Source organism: Corvus moneduloides, chromosome W (assembly GCF_009650955.1).
Source record: "Corvus moneduloides isolate bCorMon1 chromosome W, bCorMon1.pri, whole genome shotgun sequence".
In the NCBI taxonomy this organism is placed as follows: domain Eukaryota; kingdom Metazoa; phylum Chordata; class Aves; order Passeriformes; family Corvidae; genus Corvus; species Corvus moneduloides.
The window spans coordinates 570,735-592,771 of NC_045510.1; the positions used below are offsets into that span (position 1 = coordinate 570,735).

General features: G+C 43.0%; 1 protein-coding gene across 1 annotated transcript in view; it reads left to right on the forward strand.

Moving 5' to 3' along the window:
- LOC116437442 (guanine nucleotide-binding protein G(q) subunit alpha) overlaps positions 1–22,037 on the forward strand; it is a 217,225-nt gene that overhangs the window by 164,616 nt on the left and 30,572 nt on the right. Inside the window, exons 4-5 of the mRNA XM_032095085.1 lie at positions 11,315–11,443; positions 12,419–12,548. Coding sequence (XP_031950976.1) covers positions 11,315–11,443; positions 12,419–12,548 — 259 coding nt within the window. The remainder of the gene's footprint in view (positions 1–11,314; positions 11,444–12,418; positions 12,549–22,037) is intronic.

Below are 22,037 nucleotides of genomic sequence, written 5' to 3' on the forward strand. Positions count from 1 at the left end.
GAGAGAGAGAGAGTAAGAGTAAGAGTGTGTAAGAATGTGTGAGAGTAAGGAATGAGAATGAAGAAGTCCTGGTTACAATACAATAAATCATCTTCTGTACTGAATATTCTAATTGTCACTAACCAATCTAATACAAATCCTATAGCATTTACATACAGCCTATAAGAGTTCTTATATTACCATAGAATGTTACATCTTAACTTCTAAAAACTACTCTTTGGACCCCTTCTGCTGAGCTAGTAGGGTCTGCTCTGACCCTTGGACCTGCCTGCAAGCAGAGGGTATTGTTCAATCAAGAGGGGATTACCTTCAGTCGGCCATACCATTGTTTTCCAGTTGTTCAGTAACTAAGACTTGGTATTTCAAAAGTGGCTTTCATTTCGATGTCGCCTGTAGTTTTCATATTCCCAAAATCTTTTGTCAGGCAATCATATTTATAAGGCTTTCCTGTTTCATCTTCCCCAACAATCCTCCTTATGGAGGAGATGTTTAGAACAATTTTTTCCTATGCTCCACATAGAACAACAACGTTTTAACCCTTTTCCTTGATTCTTTTTTTCAAAAGCCAGAACAAAAGGGTCCGAGGGGGCTGTATTCAAGCCACAGTGTTTCTTCCATTCCAGATTATTCCACAAAGTGAAAAACATATCAGCATGCATAACCTCATCCCATTTCTGTTCCCATCTTAAAATTAACTGTAACAATGTATTATAGTTCAAGGTTCCATTTTGTGGCCACTTTTCTCCAGAGTCTAGTTTGTACAATGGCCACTATTAATTGCAATACTTACTCAAATTCTCCTTGGTAGCTGTTCCCCCAGGGGGCCTGCCAATCTTTCTCCAATGTCGCAAAATGCAACAAAGTGGGAACTTTTTCAAAATGATTGTCCGTTACCCATCTCCAAATAGAAGACCCAAAATGTTACAATACAGATACAAATACAAATACAAAACAATTAAAACAACAATCGATAAATTGATTGATCGATAAAACCTAGTCAAACACTGAATTCCAGAATACCAAATAATCCAACAAACATGCTGGAAAATCCACGTCTTAAATGGGCAGGATTCCCAAAAGAATGCCTTATTATTGAATGGGATCTTACCTGTGTCCCAGACTGGTCCAAGGAACTTTGGTCTTCTCCAGAAATGTCCCGGTACCAGCGTGAAGATCCAGGGATCACTCGTATCCATGGGAAATCAGGCAGAGTATCCCATCTGGGGGCCAGAAAATGATACCAAAATCAGTCAGATAGAAACTTGCTAACACAGTTTTGAGTATTAGAAAGCAGGCATTCTTTATTGCAGCACTGGGTACTGAGAGTATCCTTCCTCTAATTGAGGGCACTGAGCATCAGGTAAACAGAGTTTTTATCATACACACTGATTACATATTCATTAGCTATCCCCACTTACTTGATGTATATGTATTACTTTATTTTACATAGTTGCACCCCTTATTGGAAGTTGTTGGGGTTTTAGTTTAGTCCTAGGTTTTTTTTTCCTGTTAAAGGAATTTTTTCCCATATGCATGTTGCTAGGGGACAAATGGCTGTGCTTAAGGAAGACAAAAGGACCTGGCTGCTCTTTTTTTTCACCTGGGGGTGTGGGCAGTTCGCTCTCGGAGTTCGGAGAGAGAAGCTGCTGGTTCTTTTCTGCCGTTCTTTTCTGCGGAGAAAGATCCCAGGATCCCCTGCCCACCTTCCCTGCCCCGCTGGAGGCTGGGCTGTGGCCACCCTGCCCTGCTGCTGCTTCGAGCCTTAGCTGTGTTGTAGCCGTGCTCACCCTGCCTGCCTAGACCTCTGGGGGGTTCTCCATTTGGATACATCTCGTCTGTCCTCCGGGTTTTGTGCTCATCCCTGCTGTTCCAGCCTGCTGTTCCAGCCTGCTGTTCCCGAAGGTCCAGCTGGACACCGGGGCCAGCTGTCCGGGGGTTTGTGAAGCCTTTGTTCCATCCTTCCCCATGATCCCAGGCTACCGGTGCCCCGTGCTCCCCGAGCTCGCTCCAGAGCGCCCCCTGCAGCCGCGGGGAAGCCATCACACCTGCCCTGCTCACCGGGAGCCGCCAGCACCCCTACCGGCTGCAAGCAGAACTGCACCCAAGGGGAAAGGGCCTGACAGCCGAGAAGGCTGGGACTGGGTTTGTGATTGTTTGCTGTTACTGCCATAGTTATTGTTGCTTGTTTGACTGGTTATATATATAATAGTAAAGAACTGTTATTCCTATTTCCCACATCTTTGCCTAAAAGCCCTTGGTTTCAAAATTATAATAACTCGGAGGGAAGGGGTTACATCTGCCATTCCAAGGGAGACTTCTGCCTTCTTTAGCAGACACCTATCTTTCAAACCAAGACAGAAGTACTTATATGGTCTTTTGGGGTCTTCTTTGGTGGTCTTCGATGTCCAGTGTCCTAATTTTTAGGTGGCCATTCCTTGACCCCAGCTCGAGTACGCACAATACCATTGTTTTGCATGATTCCTGCTTTGTCAGCCTTATCTACTTCTCCAAGTCTACATTGTTCCCTTTATTTGGTAAGAGTAAAATGTTCTGTTCTATCATTATCAGTTTGTTTATTAAGTTTAGGAGTCTTGTCACTTCTTTGTCTGATTTCTAGATGAGAAAAATATGGGAAAATGCAAAGCTAATTAGTCTATTATCACCTTTTTTTTTTTTTTTTTTTTTAATACGTACAAATAGTTCCTTTGAAAATCTTTCAAGGGTATTATTAGCACCTTCATAGCCTGGTGTCTTGGGCTGACTTTATGATGCGCATCTCCTATCGCTGCTCTATGACCAGAGATGAATTTTGTGCCTGTGTCTTTAAAACTGGGTGCGAAAGAAGAAAAAAAAGTCAGGCAAACTTTTCAAAGCAGTTTTGTGTTCAAGGACATAGAGATAGCTGCTGCATCTGCTAGAGAGTGGAGGAAGCACCCTTTTGCTGCTTTTCAGCCAGCTTTTGGCTCAGTTTTCTCCAGAGAGAGATGGAGAGTTAAATAACTTTTTTTCCTGGGACTTTGGTTTCTTCTTCTTCTCTTTTGGAACTGTTGAGAACACCAGAACTCACTGGGAGAGCTTCCCACCGAGGCCCAGAGGGGCCTACGTTGAACCCAGCTCCAGAGAAGAGAGTTTAAATTATTTGCTGTTTAGCCGGCTCACTAGCTGAGGCAAGAACTTTTCCTTGGACTGTTCTGCTCTGGTCCGGATCACCAGCACCAGGAGGCCCATGCCATGGCCTGGAGGGACCACACCCCAGCTCCGGAGAGAGAACAGCCACACCTACAGAAGGATTTTGAATTTTACCAGGTTCTCTCCACAGCGAGCGGTTTTCTTATTTAGCATTATTCTGTTCCAGTGTGTTTGTTAAATAAATAGTTTTTTTCCCTTTCACTTTCTATTAGTTTTCTCTGTTTTTGAATTTCGAGTTCTTTTACTCAGAGTTTGGATTACAATGCAGGAGATGCCAGGCTTTTCTTCTTTACTGATGTTTATTATTTCTTATCTTTAGCACAGCTGCACAGGGTGTGCTTTCTAGTTGGCAGGGTGGAAAATGGCCGTGAGTTTTCACTTCCAAGGTTTTTTAAAGTCTAAATTAACCAATTATGAAAGGCTAAGTAATATGTTTTTACTTACAATCCAATTACTAACTTTTCATGTCCTGCAGTGCGGAACTTCTGGACCAATACCATAACTCCTAGATTTATGAAGAAGAAGGTGAAAGAAGAAGACATAAATCCACACCCAAAATCCTCCATATTGTGACCTATTATTACCTATATCCCCTAAACCAAATTTTCTAGATTTCTACACATTCCACCCAGTGATATAACAACTTTTAATTACACAGCAATAACCTCAGTGCTATCACACAATTTAGGAAGCTTTCTCCAGGGTTTTGGATCGAATACAGTGTACTTCTGAGGATCACTGCCTCTCAGCACTGACAGGCTGAAATTCTCAGAACCCAGGGTTCCAACAACTTTCCTCCGAGGAAAATGGTTTTTTCCTGAACCTGGTGGGGGAGGGGTGGTTGTAACCTGCCTTCTGTCAGAGGATATTTTCCTCCAAATTTGTCTCAAACCGGCACACCTGGTAACTTCTTTGAAGGCTGGTTGCAGTTTTGGCCCTTGTCACAGGGAATATATAATTAAGTAAGTAATTAAGTGCTTCTTTCTCAACACTGACTAGGAAACAAAAGGTTTTCTTCTATTTCTGATCGGTTAGTTTGCAGATCACAAGTATACTTTAGCAGTTTTTTCTGATGTTAAGAAATAGCTACTGTCAGCAGCTTGTTACACACATATTACTTTGGTAATGCACCTTCTGCCTGTTGCAATAGCAACCTCAGAACATTACCTCAGCAGCCACTCAAATTAATTTTTACAAAAGTAAAGTAATTATAGCTATAATTAACTTCTTAGACTTGGTCTGTAGTGTAAATTTACGCAGTGCTATGTTACTGGGTTTTTTTAAGAGTAACTTTATGCAATTTTCTTTTATTTTTTTTGTTTTGTTCCTTTGTATAATGCCTACCTGAGTAAGTACCATTTGGGTGAGAAGTCATAATTACGTCTCATCAAAATAAGATATTTCTTAGCAGGTGGTAAAAATAAAATCATAGTGTCATGTAGTTCTGCCCTAAATTGTTTGCACAGTTGCTGCTAACTTTATAACTGACTCCCCAGTAATAATAGTGATTATATGGTTTTGGACTCCACCTTAAGACAATGGCCAGGATGTTTCCAATATCCATATCTTTAATATAAATATAAATTTTGAAGTTAATAAACTAATAAAACATCTGGCTTTGGCAATTGTTAGCAACACTTTTTGTGAAGGACCATGTTTATGACGGTTTGTTTGAAAGAGTGCATGTTTGTAGCAACTTCTGGTGTATACTGAACAGGCAGTTGTGTCACAAAAGTTGACTGCAGAATTTGTGCATGCATGTATGTGGTGAAGCTTCTAAGGGCTTGCAATTTAATTTGGGTGTTGGTTTTTTTTTTAGTTAGACCCTTATCCTAAAATCCCTTATGCATGCCTGTTATGTGATTAAAATTTTTATATGTGCACGTCATGGGTAACCCAAAATGCTATTGTGGAGGCTCCACTTTTGAGGGGGTTGTTTCGGGCTTTTTTTTCCTGAGCTTGCAAAAGTAGCCACTCAGAAAAACTGCATCTTGCAATCAAAAACTGTTTCGAAGTGAACTTTGCAAAGCCAGCCCCGGTCCCTGGGGCCAGGTCACCCTGCATCGGTGCCAACAGACCAGTTCTTCCCCCACAACACATCTGCAGTGCAGAGGACAGCAGCACCAACACCAGCGGAGCCCAGCGGGTGGCAGGAGGAAGCAGCAGGAGGCAGCCCTGACTCCACACATGCCGGCAAGTCTTCATCTGCCACTAGAACTGCTCCGCAAGCTCCTACCTTCCCAGGAGGGTTTGCCGCCATCCTTTCCCCTTGTCTCCCAGACCATGCAGTCACCTGTGAAGGCTGGCATCTTGGGGAGAAGGTCTGTTGGGGTCCCTTCCCCCCACCATGTAGCCCTGGGAGAGGGGCCCTGAGGGGAGGCACAGGGTTTCCCGAGCCCCTGGTCAGCCTCGTTCGTGATTGGTTGGTTTGTGTTTCCTGCGCGGGGAAGGACGCTCAGTCCAGACTGTGAGAGTTCCTTGGCAGAGCTCCAGCCATGCGGCTGGGGAAATAAACATCTCTGAAACATCTATCAAGAATCTGTCCATATATATTTCTTTTCCACGGGACTCCTGGTTTGATATATGCGTGTTACAGTAATCCCTGCTGTAACAAATGGTGGGGAATGAGGGCAAGACACCGATCCCTAAGGACAGAAAATTCGTGAGTAAAAACCACTCTAGATCTCTCTCTTCTCACCTTGGTTTGGATATTCTCTCTGGACTATGGAAGAATCGTGGGAAATGTGGCTCTCTGAACCACAGAAAAAAATGTATCTAGAAGTTAAAGAAATCCTTGAACAACAAAACAAGAAACTATTTGTTCTGGGAGATCTAGAACATTTTTTTAACTGGCTTTTCAAAAATTTTTCTATATTTCTCGAGATTTACTTTTTGATATTAGTCCTCCTGGAGTTCCTCTGGCTTGTCACAGGTGTTTTTGGCACGAGATCTTGTGTGAGATGAAGGATCAAACAGAACATGCATTAGTGATTGAACCCTTGCGTGGATCCCTCGTGGTCAGTGAAGCTATTCAGGAGCATTTGTATGGTCCCATTACCCCTAGAGCAGAGGATGGCCATAGTCCCGTGGCCGAGACCGCGCGGCCGCCATCCCAGGAGCGAGTGGCTGCAGCCGTGCAGGTGGAGGTGCCTGCGCTGGATGCGGCCGGCCCCCTCGGGAGCGCGCGCCTTATCGCGGACCCCATCCCTGTCTCGGGGTCCCCGGCCACGCGACCGTGAGTGAGGGAGCGATGCCGCAGGCGCCGCGGGTGCCGTGGGCCACGTGCAGCAGAGAGGTGGCCCCCACGAGCAGCCAGGAACCGGGGGTCAGTGTGGAAGCCCGCTCTGAGCATACGGCTCGGAGAGCCCTGTGGAGGGAGAAGTGGCGGTTTCCACAGCAGCACAGCGCCGAGCCGAAACGGGGCCGCTCTCAAAGCAGCATGGAGTTAGTGGAGCGGAACCACTCACAGGGCCTGGGGCCGGCAGTGATGGCATCACGGGGCCACACAGAGCCCAGACACACACTGGAGCAGCGCCGCTCGGAGGGCGCGGAGCAGCCGCAACGCGGGGGCCTGGCCGAGACGTCAGAGTCGGCGAGGCGGCGGCCATGTGGGACCAGCAGCCACGACAAACACCCAAGCGCGTGATAGGAGAAGTTCTAGCAACGAAAATCACAGGAACTGTGAAATGGTACAATGTAAAAAACTGCTATGGATTTATAACACGAGATGATACAGGGGAAGATTTATTCATCCATAGAACTGCTATTAAAAGGAATAACCCTAAAAATTGCCTGCAAAGTGTAGGAGATGGGGAAGTTATACAATTTGATATAGTACAAGGAAAGAAGGGTTTACAAGCAGCAAATGTTACTGGGCCTGGGGGTATTCCAGTCAAAGGCAGCTGTTATGTACAAAATTATAAACAATATCCATCCCAATAACTTCCCTACCCACAGCCTACTTTCCCCTTTTACCCTCTACCCAATATGAACCCTTTCCTAAGTTTACCCTATCCCCAGTTCATTCCTAATCCGTTTTTCACCCCATGGCTTCCCTATACAATTCCCTTTCCCTACAACTCCTCTCAGATGCCGAGGGGGGGATGAAAAGGGGAAGAAATTAAACCCTCTCCTGCCTCAGTTTCCCCACAAAACATGCTCAGAGAGTTCTGTCTCCCTTCTGTCAGCCTTAAGATGTTCCACAGAATATGTTTGGACATTCAAAGGCTCAGGAGGGTGGCTTGTTTTGTTTTGAAATTGTCCTTGTTGTTTTCAATGTTAAGTTTTACATCCCTTTTGTTAAAAATAAACGAGTGAAATGTCGGGATCCCTTCCCCCAGCCATGTAGCCCTGGGAGAGGGGCCCTGAGGGGAGGCACGGGGTTTCCCGAGCCCCTGGTCAGCCTCGTTCATGATTGGTTGTTTTGTGTTTCCTGTGGGGGAAGGACGCTCAGTCCAGACTGTGAGAGTTCCTCGGCAGAGCTCCGGCCATGCAGCTGGGGAAATAAACATCTCTGAAACATTTAGCAAGAATCTGTCCATATATATTTCTTTTCCACGGAACTCCTGGTTTGATATATGCGTGTTACAGTAATCCCCGCTGTAACAAAGGTCAGATGCCATTTTCCCTTTGTCTCCTTACATGTGGTTACCCATGGCAGAAGCCATCTTGGAAAGGGTATTTCCACCATTTTGGGTGTCTCTGTTCTCTGGGAGTTTGTGCGATTTAGCAATTTTGTATCTAGTGATTATTTACTGTGATTTTTTGCCTGTTGCAGTTTTGCTTGTTAGTAAACTGTTATTTTTTCCCTTATATCTATTTGTATTTAATTTTTCCTTATTGGTGGAAAGGGATTACTTAAAACAAAGGGAGAGAACTCAGAGTGTTCCCCTTTAAATTGTCTTTAACCAAGACAGCATGTTTTCTCATGTGAGTACTGTATTTGTCAGTAGTTTGATTAGAACTGCAGTAGATGAGTACTTTAAAAGCCATGGTGAATTGTGTCCTTAATAAGTAATGATACAAAAAATAAATAAAAATATTAATTTTCTGATAGTGTTCACTTTTACTCTTCATCCAGAGTAGTCTGAATTCAGATATTCTCAAGACATTTCATGTAGCCCTATAATTTTGTTAGACATCTTTTAAATTAAATGTCTTCACAAGTCTTTTTCTGGTTGCAAATAAACCAGTGGAAGAGGTAACTCCATCCTGCTTCCCTGCTGGAGGTTACAGACTTCTCACACCCCAGTCTGTATCAGTCAAACAAGCTGTCTTAATTTGAACAATTTCCATAGTGTTTCTTTGCTATTTCAAATAATTTTCACAGCAATAGATCATGAAGACATTGCACAAGAGCAAGAGTTAAGCATGGACTGTGACTTTTGGAAAAAGGTGTAGTTAGAAGCAGCTGGAGTGAGGATTTGGCCTGCAGAGTTGCAGTTGGAAAAGGTGTTTGATGTTTTGATGTTTTTATTTAAAGTTGCTGCTTGTGCCAGAGACAATACCAATGTGATTACTGATCTCTATTATATGCTCACTGTCAGGATGCTAGGCATCCTCAGGTGTCAGGAGGGAATATGTGAATTGAAACCAATTCAAGCCTGTTGCTCTCCTCAAAATTCTTCTGCTAGTTGTTTAGTTCTTATACTCTATATTGAGCTTAGCCATGTATATGCTCCTCCCATGCTGGACTGGATAACTCAGATATTCACACTCTCTTAATGAACTCAGAGAGAAACATTTACATCACCAGTTGATCCACTCAACTCATTGATCCAACTCTTTTGATATGAAGAAGCCTTGAATATAATTCACTGCAATAATAAAGACTTATAAAATATGATAAACCAAAACTATGATAAACCCTTTATCAAAGGGTTATCAAAGGAGGGACCTCAATTTGAGTGCTGTGTGCAGTTCTGGGGCCCACAATTTAAAAAGAACGTGAAGGTCTTTGAATGTGTCCAGAGAAGGACCACCAAGCTGGTGAATGGGCTGGAAGGCATGTCCTGTGAGGAGGAACAGCTGAGGACTCTGGGTTTGTCTAGTTTGGAGAAAAGGAAGCTAAGGGGTGACCTCATGGCTCTCTGCAGCTTCCTGAGGAGGAGACATGGAGGGAGGTGCTGAGCTCTTCTCCCTGGAATCCACTGACAGGACGTGTGGAAATGGTTCAAAGTTGCATCAGGGGAGGTTCAGATAAGGAAACATTTCTTTACTGAGAGGGTGGTCAAATGCTGGAAGAGGCTTCCTAGAGAGGTTGCTGATGCCCCAAGCCTGTCAGTGTTTAAGAGGCATTTGGACAATGCCCTTAATAATATGCTTTCAGTTTTGGCCAGCCGTGAAGTGGTTAGGCAGTTGGACTACATGATCATTGTAGGTCTCTTCCAACTGGAAGTATTCCATGCTATTCTAAAAAAATAAAATTCTAAATGTTCTATATTACTGTAACAGCTATGATAATATTTGAAAATTGTGTGTGCTGGTAGTGTGTATTTAATAATGATATTCCAGTCATCTTTTCCTTTTTATGTAAATATTCACATTTGTTCATTTACACTTTCCATATTCCTGCTCAGCATTTTGAAATATTCTGTCAACCCAATAAGTTAAAGAAAATGACACCATTACCCCATTCATCCTAATGGAAAATGTGTATGCAGTTCTAGAAAAATAAAAGTATACTCTTACACAGTTAATACAAAAGTCATTTTAACGGTATTGAGCATGTCTGTTGATTTGTTCCACTGGCATTTTGGGAAGATTGTACATGACTAAAGAGAAACAATTAATTTCGGCTATATTCCAGAATATTCAGATGTGGTACAAATCAGTGGGTGCAGTAGAGCAGAAATACCCTGATGACAATCCTTATGATATACATGCTTACCCAATGATGATTTTTTTAAAAATTATTTATATTATTTTGGATCAGACAGAATGTCAGCTTTAAAGAGAAATATAAGGAGATTTTATTGATTTTAGAGTCTTTCGAATGAAATTTTGTATTGCTGATGCAGGCAAAACTTTCAGGCTGATTGTCAGAAACATGTTTAATTCCCTCTAAATTGATAAAATAAAGTTATATCTGTAGGAGCTTGGGTGGGTTGGACGGTCGGGACGGACGGAGACAAGAGATCTCTGAAGTCAGATCTTGGAACATGCGGTTTATTGCAAAGGGCGTGGGTACAGGGGCACTGCTTAGAGCTGCCAGCCGCAGCTCGGAGCAGGCCCAAGAGAGCAAGAGTGTAAAAGTAAGAGCAAGTAGGTAAGAGTGGAGTAAGAGTGAGTGAAGAGGAGGTAAGTAAGAGAGTAAGCGGGTAAGGGAGTAAGTAGAGTGGTGGTGAAGTCCTGGTTACAATACAATAAATCACCTTCTGTACTGAATATTCTAATTTCCACTAACCAATCTAATACAAGATACAAATCCTATAGCATTTACATACAGCCTATAAGAATTGTTATATTACCATAGAGCGTTACATCTTAACTCCTAAAAACTACTCTTTGGACCCCTTCTGCTGAGCTAGTAGGGTCTGCTCTGACCCTTGGACCTGTCTGCAAGCAGAGGGTATTGTTCAATCAAAAGGGGATTACCTTCAATCGGCCATACCATTGTTTTCCAGTTGTTCAGTAACTAAGACTTGGTATCTCAAAGGTGGCCTTCATTTCGATGTCGCTTATAGTTTTCATATTCCCAAAATCTTTTGTCAGGCAATCATATTTATAAGGCTTTCCTGTTTCATCTTCCCCAACAATATCTACTGCGAGCAACTAAGTATGATGCAGCAGCTCACTCACTCCCCTGCTTTCCCCCTCTCCCAGTGGGACGAGGAGGAGAATCAAGGGGAAAAAAAGTAAAACCCATGGGTTCAGATAAGAATAGTTTAATAATTGAAACAAAGTAAAATATAATAATAACAATAATAACAATAATTATAATGGAAAGGAGAGAGAGAATGGAGCACTCCATTTCCTTCCCTCTTTTATGTCATTATTGCTTTTTTTTCTGTTGTACTTCTTCCTATCCCACACCTTATTTCTTTTCCTCAGACTTCCTTTCTCTTTTCCTCAGTGGATTATGGTCTCACTGTCTTGCATTCCTGTTGTTTCTCCCCATCTATAGTTACCTTAACGACTTGGACCGCATAGCAGATTCAGCCTATCTGCCAACTCAGCAAGATGTGCTTAGAGTTCGAGTCCCAACAACAGGGATCATTGAATATCCATTTGACTTACAAAGCGTCATTTTCAGGTAGAAAAAAGTTTAATGTCCATTTGCTTTGTTTCTTTTGTTTCCTTTTACATTAGTAATACCATGTATAGGATATTGGTTAAAAGTACAAATTATTCAATGTTTTTTAAATTTGAGCTTGGTGTTAATTCTATATTCATGTTTTTGTCCATATATGATTAGCAGCTGGGGTTAAAGGTGTCAAGAGGATGAGAGACAGATTTGTCTTTTTCTGAAGGTAGTTATTATTGATAGAAAAACTGGAAGTCATTTTTCAATAAAATTAGCATAAATGTTCTATTATGTATAATAATGAAATGGAAAGGTACCACTTCTATACTTGATTTTTATAGAGAAGTGATATTTTACAAATTTAATGCCTTTCCTACAAATAATTTTCCCCATAGCTTATTCTGAGGGCAAATACAATTGCTCAAAAATAACTACGCAGTTACAAGTACAAGTTAGACACCCAAGTGTCTAATTACATTGAGATCCATAATAAATTTGGAGTACACTCTGCCAGCAAATTTGAGCTTTTGTTTTGGCTATTAACAACTTCAGTAAATACAGATTATATTTTATTTATACTCTTAAAATTAGGCAGCCTTGACAAGTTTGGAATTTTGACTGGCAATTTCTTGGGAGAAAGGCAGGCCACCAACTTAATTCTGTGAACATGTGTTTCTGCTAAATATACAGAGCGTACATTCTAGAATCGTGACTCAGAATCATAAGCGTTTTGAATATCAGAAATTTGACGGCTTTGAAACCCATAATAATTCAAATTCAGAAAGCACATCAAACTAAAAAGCAAATACGATAACTTTTTTATTTACAACACATTCCATTAGTCTTTAATATGAGTGGTGACAGTTTTAAGGAAAATCAAATTGTGTTTTCAACTAAATTCTTGAATTCAGTGTTTCATATATGTTTGTATGTTTATCTGCAAAGGTATTTGTGGAGTTGATGTGATTATTGTTAATTTTGCAGAATGGTGGATGTAGGAGGCCAACGATCGGAAAGAAGAAAATGGATACATTGCTTTGAAAATGTCACATCTATCATGTTCCTAGTAGCTCTTAGTGAATATGATCAAGTGCTTGTGGAGTCCGACAATGAGGTAAGCAAGCATTAGCATAAATCACCAGTTTTTAAGAAAAAATACTTCCCCTAAAATTAATTAAATTTTCTTTTTTTTGCAAATTGATTAAAACACAAGTTTGTAGAGAGGTTTGGTCTATGTGTTTTTACATGTTTATTTGGATATTAAATTTTTTGGACCAGTAAAGTGTAATGATAGATTGAATACTTCATGCTAAACAGCAAAACGGAAAGTTGCTAGTCCTTTTAAGACATTTTCAAAGCAGGCTGACTTGTCCAGTCCTGGTTGTTTTCCAAATGTCTACCAGCAGTTGTATGCAACTGCATGGAATGAAATGAGAAGTTCTACAGGGATTAAGAGGCTAATACTCAAATAATATGTCACAAACTGATCTCTTCCATGGAAGGTCAGTGGAACCCATCTATTTTGCGTTAAAGGTGGAATAGCTGACTGTAGAGAAATGTTCTTATTGTAGCTATTTGCATGGTTAATGTGTAGCAGAACCATAAAAATACAATGGGAATTAAAACAAAATTCATAGGTTCTTTTCTAGAACAGACCCTAAAGTAGTAAACTTCATTTCATTGACTTAAAGTATAGGATTTATATTGGCTTATATTTCCGACTTGTGTTGCTATTTCAAAGAATAACAGAAGTAAAAAACTCATGCATGGTGATGTCGGGGTCTCCTCCCCCTGCCATGTAGCCCTAGGAGAGGGGCCCTGAGGGGACAGAGACAGGGTTTCCCGAGCCCCTGGTCAGCCTTGTTCGCCACTGGCTGTTTTGTGTTTCCCTGCGCGGGCAAGGACCCTCGGTCCTGTGACTAGGAGTTCCTCGGCAGAGCCCAGCCATGCGGCTGGAGAAATAAACATCTCTCTGAAACATCTATCAAGAATCTGTCCATATATATTTCTTTTCCATGGCCGCCTTGTTTGATATGCGTTACAGTATCCCCACTGCAACATAATAGTGGAGAATGCGGGCAAGACACCGATCCCTAAGGACAGAAAATTCGTGAGTAAAAACCACTCTAGATCTCTCTCTTCTCACCTTGGTTCGGATATTCTCTCTGGACTATGGAAGAATCGTGGGAAATGTGGCTCTCTGAGCCACAGAAAGAAATGTATCTAGAAGTTAAAGAAATCCTTGAACAACAAAACAAGAAAGTATTTGTTCCGGGAGATCTAGAACATTTTTTTAACTGGCTTTTCAAAAATTTTTTCTATATTTCTCGAGACTTACTTTTTGATATTAATCCTCCTGGAATTTCTGGAGTTAATCACGGGAGTTTTTGGCACAAGATCTTGTGTGAGATGAAGGATCAAACAGAACATGCATTAGTGATTGAACCCCTCCGCGGATGCCTTGTAATCACTGAAGCTCTTCAGGAGCATTTGTATGGTCCTATTACCACTAGAGCAGAGGATGGCCATAATCCCGTGGCAGAGACCATGCGGCCACCATCCCAGGAGCGAGTGACTGCAGCCGTGCCGATGGAGGTGCCTGCGCTGGATGCGGCCGGCCCCCTCGGGAGCGCGCGCCTTATCGCGGACGCCAATCCCTGTCTCGGGGTCCCCTGCCACGCGACAGCGAGTGAGGGAGCGACGCTGCAGGCGCCGCAGGTGCAGTGGGCCACGAGCAGCCAGGAACCGGGGATCGGCGTGGAAGCCCGCTCTGAGCACAAGGCTCAGAGAGCCCCGTAGAGTGAGAAGCGGCGGTTTCCATAGCGACACGAGAAGCTGCGCAGCGCCGAGCCGAAACGGGGCCACTCTCAAAGCAGCATGGAGTTGGCGGAGCGGAACTGCTCGGAGGGCACGGGGCCGGCAGCGATGGCAACGCGGGGCCGCGCAGAGCCCAGATGTGCCAGAGCGGCGCTGCTCGGAGGGCGCGGAGCAGCCGCAATGTGGGGGCCCTGCTGAGACATTGGAGTCGGTGAGGCAGTGGCCACGAGGGACCAGCAGCCACGACAAACACGCAAGCGCGTGATAGGAGAAGTTCTAGCAACGAAAATCACAGGAACTGTGAAATGGTACAATGTAAAAAACTGCTATGGATTTATAACACGAGATGATACAGGGGAAGATTTATTCATCCATAGAACTGCTATTAAAAGGAATAACCCTAAAAATTGCCTGCAAAGTGTAGGAGATGGGGAAGTTGTACAATTTGATATAGTACAAGGAAAGAAGGGTTTACAAGCAGCGAATGTTACTGGGCCTGGGGGTATTCCAGTCAAAGGCAGCCGTTATGCACAAAATTATAAACAATATCCATCCCAGCAGCTTCCCTACCCACAACCTACTTTCCCCTTTTACCCTCTACCCAATATGAACCCTTTCCTAAGTTTACCCTATCCCCAGTTTATTCCTAATCCGTTTTTCACCCCATGGCTTCCCTATACAATTCCCTTTCCCTAGAACTCCTCTCCGATGCCGAGGGGGGATGAAAAGGGGAAGGGAAGAAATTAAACCCTCTCCTGCCTCAGTTTCCCCACAAAGCATGCTCGGAGAGTCCTGTCTCCCTTCTGTCAGCCTTAAGATGTTCCACAGAATCTGTTTGGACATTTAAAGACTCAGGAGGGTGGCTTGTATTGTTTTAAAACTGTTCTTGTTGTGTTTATCCAGTTGTTTTCAATGTTAAGTTTTACATCTCTTTTGTTAAAAATAAATGGGTGAAATGTCGGGGTCTCCTCCCCCTGCCATGTAGCCCTAGGAGAGGGGCCCTGAGGGAACAGAGACGGGGTTTCCCGAGCCCCTGGTCAGCCTCTTTCCCCATTGGTTGTTTCGTGTTTCCCTGCGTGGGCAAGGACACTCGGTCATGTGACTAGGAGTTCCTTGGCAGAGCCCGGCCATGCGGCTGGCGAAATAAACATCTCTCTGAATCATCTATCAAGAATCTGTCCATATATATTTCTTTTCCACAGGACTCCTTGTTTGATATGCGTGTTACAGTATCCCCACTTCAACATGGTGATGCATGAACTAAGTAGGAAAAGTGCAGGAGTACCGAGTGTTTTGTATACAGTTTTACAAAGTAGGGGGGAATTTTAATATTTGGACTTTTTCTTTCATACAGACTATTCCATTATTCATCGAACTTACATGAGTTACTCACTAGCACTGTTCTATGGAAGTTTTTAGCATTCATTTACAAAATTTACATGAAAAAAAGAAAACATTTTAATTTTCTTCATGACTGTATATATATGTTGATTTCTTTATTTAAGAGAAGGGGTGACATACCAATGTAAAACAGATGTCCCTGGGCAGTCATGATTGTATTCTCAACTTTCTTCAGTGTCTTGGTTTGAAAGACAAGTGTCTGCTAAGGAAGGCAGGAGCCTCCCTTGGAATGGAAAATGTAACCCCCTTCCCTCCAAATTATTATAATTTTGAAATTAAGGGGCTTTCAGGCAAAGATATGAGAATAGGAATAACAGTTCTTTACTAGTATGTATAACAAGGCAAACAAACAGCAACAACTATGGCAGCAACAACAAACAGAACCAGAAACCCAGTAACAGCCTTCTTGCCTGCAGGCATTTTCCCCTTTGGTGTAGTTACGGTCACAGCCGGCAGGGGCACTGGCAGGCTCTCGGTGAGCAGGGCAGGTGTGATGATTCCCCTGCGGCTCCAGGGGGCTCTCTGGTGTGAGCCTGGGGAGCACACGGTAATGGCGGACTTGACCGAGATGGGAAGGGATGGAAGAAAGGCTTGCTCTACAAACCCCCCAGGGGCAGCCTATCCTGATGCCCCAGCAGGACTCTCGGAAGCAGCAAGCTGGAATGGCAGGAATGAGCAAAAATCCTGGGGTGGTAGACAAGATGTATCAGAAACTCTGCAGCTGTAGCAGGAACCATGAGACATCTCGGCAGGCAGGGGATGTGGGGCTACAGTGTAGCGAAAACTCGAAGCAGTAGCAAAGAAGCGGCAGGGGCAGGGCAGCGGGGGCCTGGGCTTGGGATCCCAGGGTTTTTCCCCTGAGGCACCTGAGCAGATGGTGAAAAGTTCCTCTTTTAGTGAGATAGGGTGTTAATAAGGTCCCAGTGCATCGGCCGCTCTTGCGAGCAGAACTCTACTCATGGTAGAAGAAAGACAGCAGGAGATGGAACCCCGCAGTGGTGACGAATTCTCCCCACAGCGACTGCAGCCTCTCTCCCCTCCGAATGTTGAGAGCACAAGAGAGATAGGGGCTGCACCCAACCCCATTTTCCCAGTCCTATTCTGAAGGTATCTCTGCCCCTCTGAGAGAAAATCTCAGATAAGAGAGTAGCCAGCTGCACCCTTCCCGGGGCAACTTCTTTTGTCTCTCTCTTAAGTATTGATAGTTATTGTTTCCTAGCAACCTATGGGACAAAATTCCATGAGGGAAAAGAAACAAAAGGAAAGATCCTAACCCCCAACATTCAATATTAAATTTTTCAAGAAAGACTAGGAGTTCTGAAAGCTTTTAAATTTATACTTTTCCCATAAAAGGAAGAACTCTCATTACAGTCTTTATATCATCAGACATGTCCTTAAAAAGTACAGCTGTTACAATGAAGAAATTTTCAGTTGCTTATATAGTGAATACATCTTGTTATTTATTTTTGTACTCCTTTAACTTGGCAGATATCAGAATGTTTTTATTTTGTTTTGTAAGACATATATTTGGTGTTGTGGTCCAAACAGTAATGGAGTCTGACAACACATTATAAAACTAAGCTTTATTGAGGAAGTAAGAAAGTTGAACAATTCCCCCATATAGCAACTCACCCAATCACCAGTAGTGAGCAAAGGATCATAAACAATGCCATGGCTCTGGTGGACTGCCAGGGACATTTGGTGTCTGGGTCATCTGGCAGAAAGAGCCAATCATGAAAATGTGTTTTAAATGTGGAGAGTTGTGACAATGTAGCTCGGGGACAGAGTGTTGGCAGACTGTCTAAGATACCAATATTGGTTAAGGGACGGTGTCAGAAAGCAAGATGTTGCTTCTACCCTGTGATTCTCTCAAATCATCACTTGACATGGAGTTATAGGCAAGGGTGTTATTTTGATGGGTTGTTAGTTATATAATAAGCTAGGTGAGGTTGGTGTTCCAACACCTGCAAGGTATAAGTTATACAGTCAGAGGTTGAAAGATGGTGTATCACGAGACAGGTACTGTAGAATCACCTCTATCAAGTATCAGTTGTGCAGACATCTGGGAGGTGATTACTGTTACAAATGGAGAGGAGAGCTTAAACAAGTCCTGCCTTTGACTCAGATTTCTGGCAGTAGCTCTGTTTGAGGCCGCCTGCATGCCAGATCGCTCTCGCTCGCAGGTTCTTAATAATGGCCAATTAGGTCTATTACAAAATGAATAATTTATTTAATAGACACAAATTTAACAGACATAAGACTTTAACAGATTATTTACTACACAGAATAAACAAAAGAAACACTACTAGTAGATAAACAATATAGTGCACGAGTGAGGTACCTATTATTACAGCTAGTGAAGAAATAGTATAGATTAGGATTCAATGTATTTTACCATCCAATTGCTGATGGGGCACACATCCTTTCCTCTCAATTTCCGAAAAAGTAACCACGAAGATGGGACCAAGCTTCAGGAAGAAGTCTTACATGTTTACAGGGAGTGTGTAGGAGACTTCTGCCTCCGTGAAAGTTTGTGTAGCTTTTATAGTTGTAAAAGTAGTGCCTTTCAGTCAAGGATTCCTGGCTTCTCTCTCTACATCTCCCTCTCAATGCGAGGGGTGTTTATTATCAGCTGGGGATCTCACCTCCCTGGTGCTAGAAGTAACTCACTGCCGGACATCTGTCCAGCCTGGGTTATCTCACCAATTCATGTGAGGGGGGGACAATGTCCAGAGCTATGCACCAGCTGATGGACAGAGCAGATAAGCTTTTTTGTGGTAGAGGGGGAATGTCCTGCCACAATTACTACTGCATTTTCCCAATTGCTATAAGAGAGGCTGTGAAAGAGATTACAACCAGCATCTGTTTATATCTAGTGGCCCCAACCCCAGTCAGGGAGTGGCTTGACATGACTGGAAAATGTTTTACAACACAGTCTACAACCCCATCCACTGATATGAAACAAAACATAAATAATGACAATAAAGTAGATAATTACAAAAAGTACAGCCAAAATATTTTGACAGATGCCCTGAGATCTGGGAACCAAGAGGTAAGTCGTGACCACAATTTGCCAATTCCCCAATCAATATCTTCAGTTGCTACCTGGTGCAAGGGCTTTAGTTGTTCCTGGATTTTTTTAAGGTCAGTCTCAATGCATAGATCTTGTTTGACACACAGCAGGTAGTATTTACTAATGTGCAAATGCCACCTTGTGTAGCCATCAAGTACTCTGAAGCTAGTGGTTTTGAACAGTAGTCTGTGGTACTTGAGCAACTTCTTGCTGCAGTGCTTGGATGGCATAAATTGTTACATTTTCTATATTTTCCAGAGTAGCAGAGAGAGTGATGATTGCTTTCTCCAGCTCAGAAACCCCTAGACAAGGAAGGAGAGTCCAGGGAAACTGGTGAAATATTCATCCTCATTCTATTAAAGGGTTGATACTACACCAATGTCACAGGGCATCAGGATAATTATGGACATGGGTCATGAAGAGGTTTACTTCAACATGCATCCCAGGCACTATTAGTCTGGGTGCGTAAACCTCCTCTCTCTCCATGGGAGTATTTTCATGGCACAGCTGCTGCACAGCCAGTATACGCCAGGGGCACCTACTGTGATAAGGTCACAGCAGCAAGCGGTGTCTTTCAGGCAATTGTCCGTATTGGCATGGTAGATTTCCATGGTGTAGGATGGACCCTGCTGCATGGTTTGTCATTGATCATGGGACTGATCATAGCCCATAAAGTTTTGGAGGACATAGAGTTCTGATCCATGATTTACTGAAGTGGCAGTCGGTAGTCAGTGTTTGAGACACTAGCCTGAATAGAGTATTATCTAACAAAAATTTTAGGTGCACAGCCTCACAATTCCACCAATACCAGCATTCTTACCACAGGAAAACCTTGGTTCACAGATGCAGGATGCTATGTACAAATACAACAATAATTTCCCTTCCTGACATTCACCAGCGCCTGAGAGAATTAGCAAGTTAGGATATCAACCAGCAAGGTTCTGGTGGACCTCTTAGGGAAGAGTGGCTGGAAAGATGCTCGGCAGAAAAGGACCTGGGGGTGTTGGTCAACAGTTGGCTGAATATGAGCCAGAAGTGTACCCAGGTGGCCAAGAAGGCCAATGGCATCCTGGCTTGTGGTGTGCCAGTTTGGACAAATTTGGAGGAAAGTATCCTCTGATAGAAGGCAGGTCACAACCAGCCTTCCTCCACCAGGTTCGGGAAAAAATAAATTTTCCTTGAAGGAAAGTGAAAGATAAAAACTATTTATTTAACAAACACACAGGAAAAAGATAATAATGCTAAATAATAAAACCTCTTGCTGTGGAGAGAATACCTGGGAAAATTTCACAGTCCTTCCGTAGGTCTCTCTCTCTTTCTCCTTGGAGCTGGGTCGCAGGCCCACCTCCAGGGCCAGGGCCTCGGTGGTGACACTGAACCGTGCCATAAATCAAATCCCTCCTGATGGGAGAGAATTTTCTAAAAGTCCTTGCAAGGAGTTTCAAAGATAAACCGAGACTTTTCCTTGAGTTTCAATGCTGCCGGATAGTTGTTTATTAAGTCTTATCAGAGGAACAGAGTCACTAGCGTGACCCAGGTAGAGCATAGAGCACAGAAAGCAGGAGTGAAGTCTAATTATCAAGATTTACACAGCCTTTTAAAGATAATTTAACCAATAGTTACTAAAAACATATATTATTTTCACTTTCCTACCAATTATTCAGTAACACAGCCAGGAACTGCGGAATTTTTTGTCCAATCATCCCAAACTACTTTTACTGCAGAACATGGAGTAGTAGAAGAAGGAGAAGAAGGTTTAGAGAACAACAACAATCCTCCATTTTGATATTTTTTACTCTTATCTATTTACTACAAAGAGAAGCCCAAAACCTCTAAATTTTTCACTCTGTGGCAACCTTACATAGTAGTCTATCACCTAATTCACACCACTGTATTTTCTAGTTCTTGTCTGACGGTTGGTAATTTTTTCCAAGGTTTGAAGCTAAAACAGTGTTGTTCAGGGGGGTAAAAACCCTTAAAAACAGGCAGAGAAATATTCTCGGCACTCTGGGTTCCTACAGGTGGAAAGTTCACCCGATGTATTCTGATGTTGAAACAGTCCAGCAGAGAAGAAGGGGAAAAAAAAATCAAAGTCCCAGGAAACAAAGTTCAACTCTCCTTCTCTCTCTGTCTTGGGGTGACTTTATGATGTGTATCCCATATTGCTGTTCTATGCCCAGAAATTAATTTTGTGCCTTTCTATGCCTTTAATCTGAGCCTGAGAGGGGGGAGAGAAAAAACCCAGCAAAACTTTCAAAGCAGTTTACAGTTTTTGTTTCAAGGACACACAGATATACACACAGACTCCTTTCTGCATTCTGCAGCGGCGAGAGCGGAGGAAGCACTGCTTGCTTTTCAGCCAGCTTTCGGCCAGTTTTTTCAGCTCCTTTTCCTCCAGAGTTGAACTTTTGTTTTCCTGGGACTTCGATTTTTTCCTTCTTCTCTGCTGGACTGCTTCAACATCAGAATACATCGGGAGGACTTTCCACTGAGGCCTTGGCCCTGGAGGTGGGCCCACCCCATGCCAGCTCCAAGGAGGAGGGAGAGAGGCTACCTACAGAAGGACTCTGAAATTTTCCCAGGTTTTTCTCTCCACAGCGAGAGGTTTTATTATTTAGCATTATTATCCTTTTCCTGTGTGTTTGTTAAATAAATAGTTTTTATCTCTTTCATGTTCCTCCAAGGAAAATTTCTTTCTTCCCGAACCTGGTGGGGGAGGGCTGGTTGTAACCTGCTTTCTATCAGAGGATATTTTCCTCCAAATTTGTCCAATCCGGCACACTCTGCAGAGAAAAAGTAGCCGAAAGCTGGCTGAGAAAAGCAAGCAAGCTGCTTCCTCCGCTCCTGCTGCTGTTAGAAGAATGCAGAGGAGTCCCTATCTCTGTATCTTTGAACAAAACTTTGAGAAGCTCTCTTGGTTTTTTTTCCTCTACCCCCTCTCAGGCTCAGTTTAAAGGCACAGAAAGGCACAAAATTAATTTCCTGGCATAGAGCAGCAATAGGGGATACACATCATAAAGTCACCCTAAGACAGTGTCGTGGTTTAACCCCAGCCAGCAACCAAGCCCCATGCAGCCACTTGCTCGGTCTCCCACCAGTGGCATCTGGGAGAGAATCAGAAGGGTAAAAGCCAGAAAACTCATGGGTTGAGATAAAGACAGTTTAATAGGGAAAGCAAAAGCCATGCACACAAGTAAAGCAAAATAAGGAATTAATTAACTGCATCCCATGGGCTGGCAGATGTTCAGCCATCTCCAGGAGAGCAGGGCCCTGTTACACATAATGGTTACTTGGGAAGACAAATGCCATCAC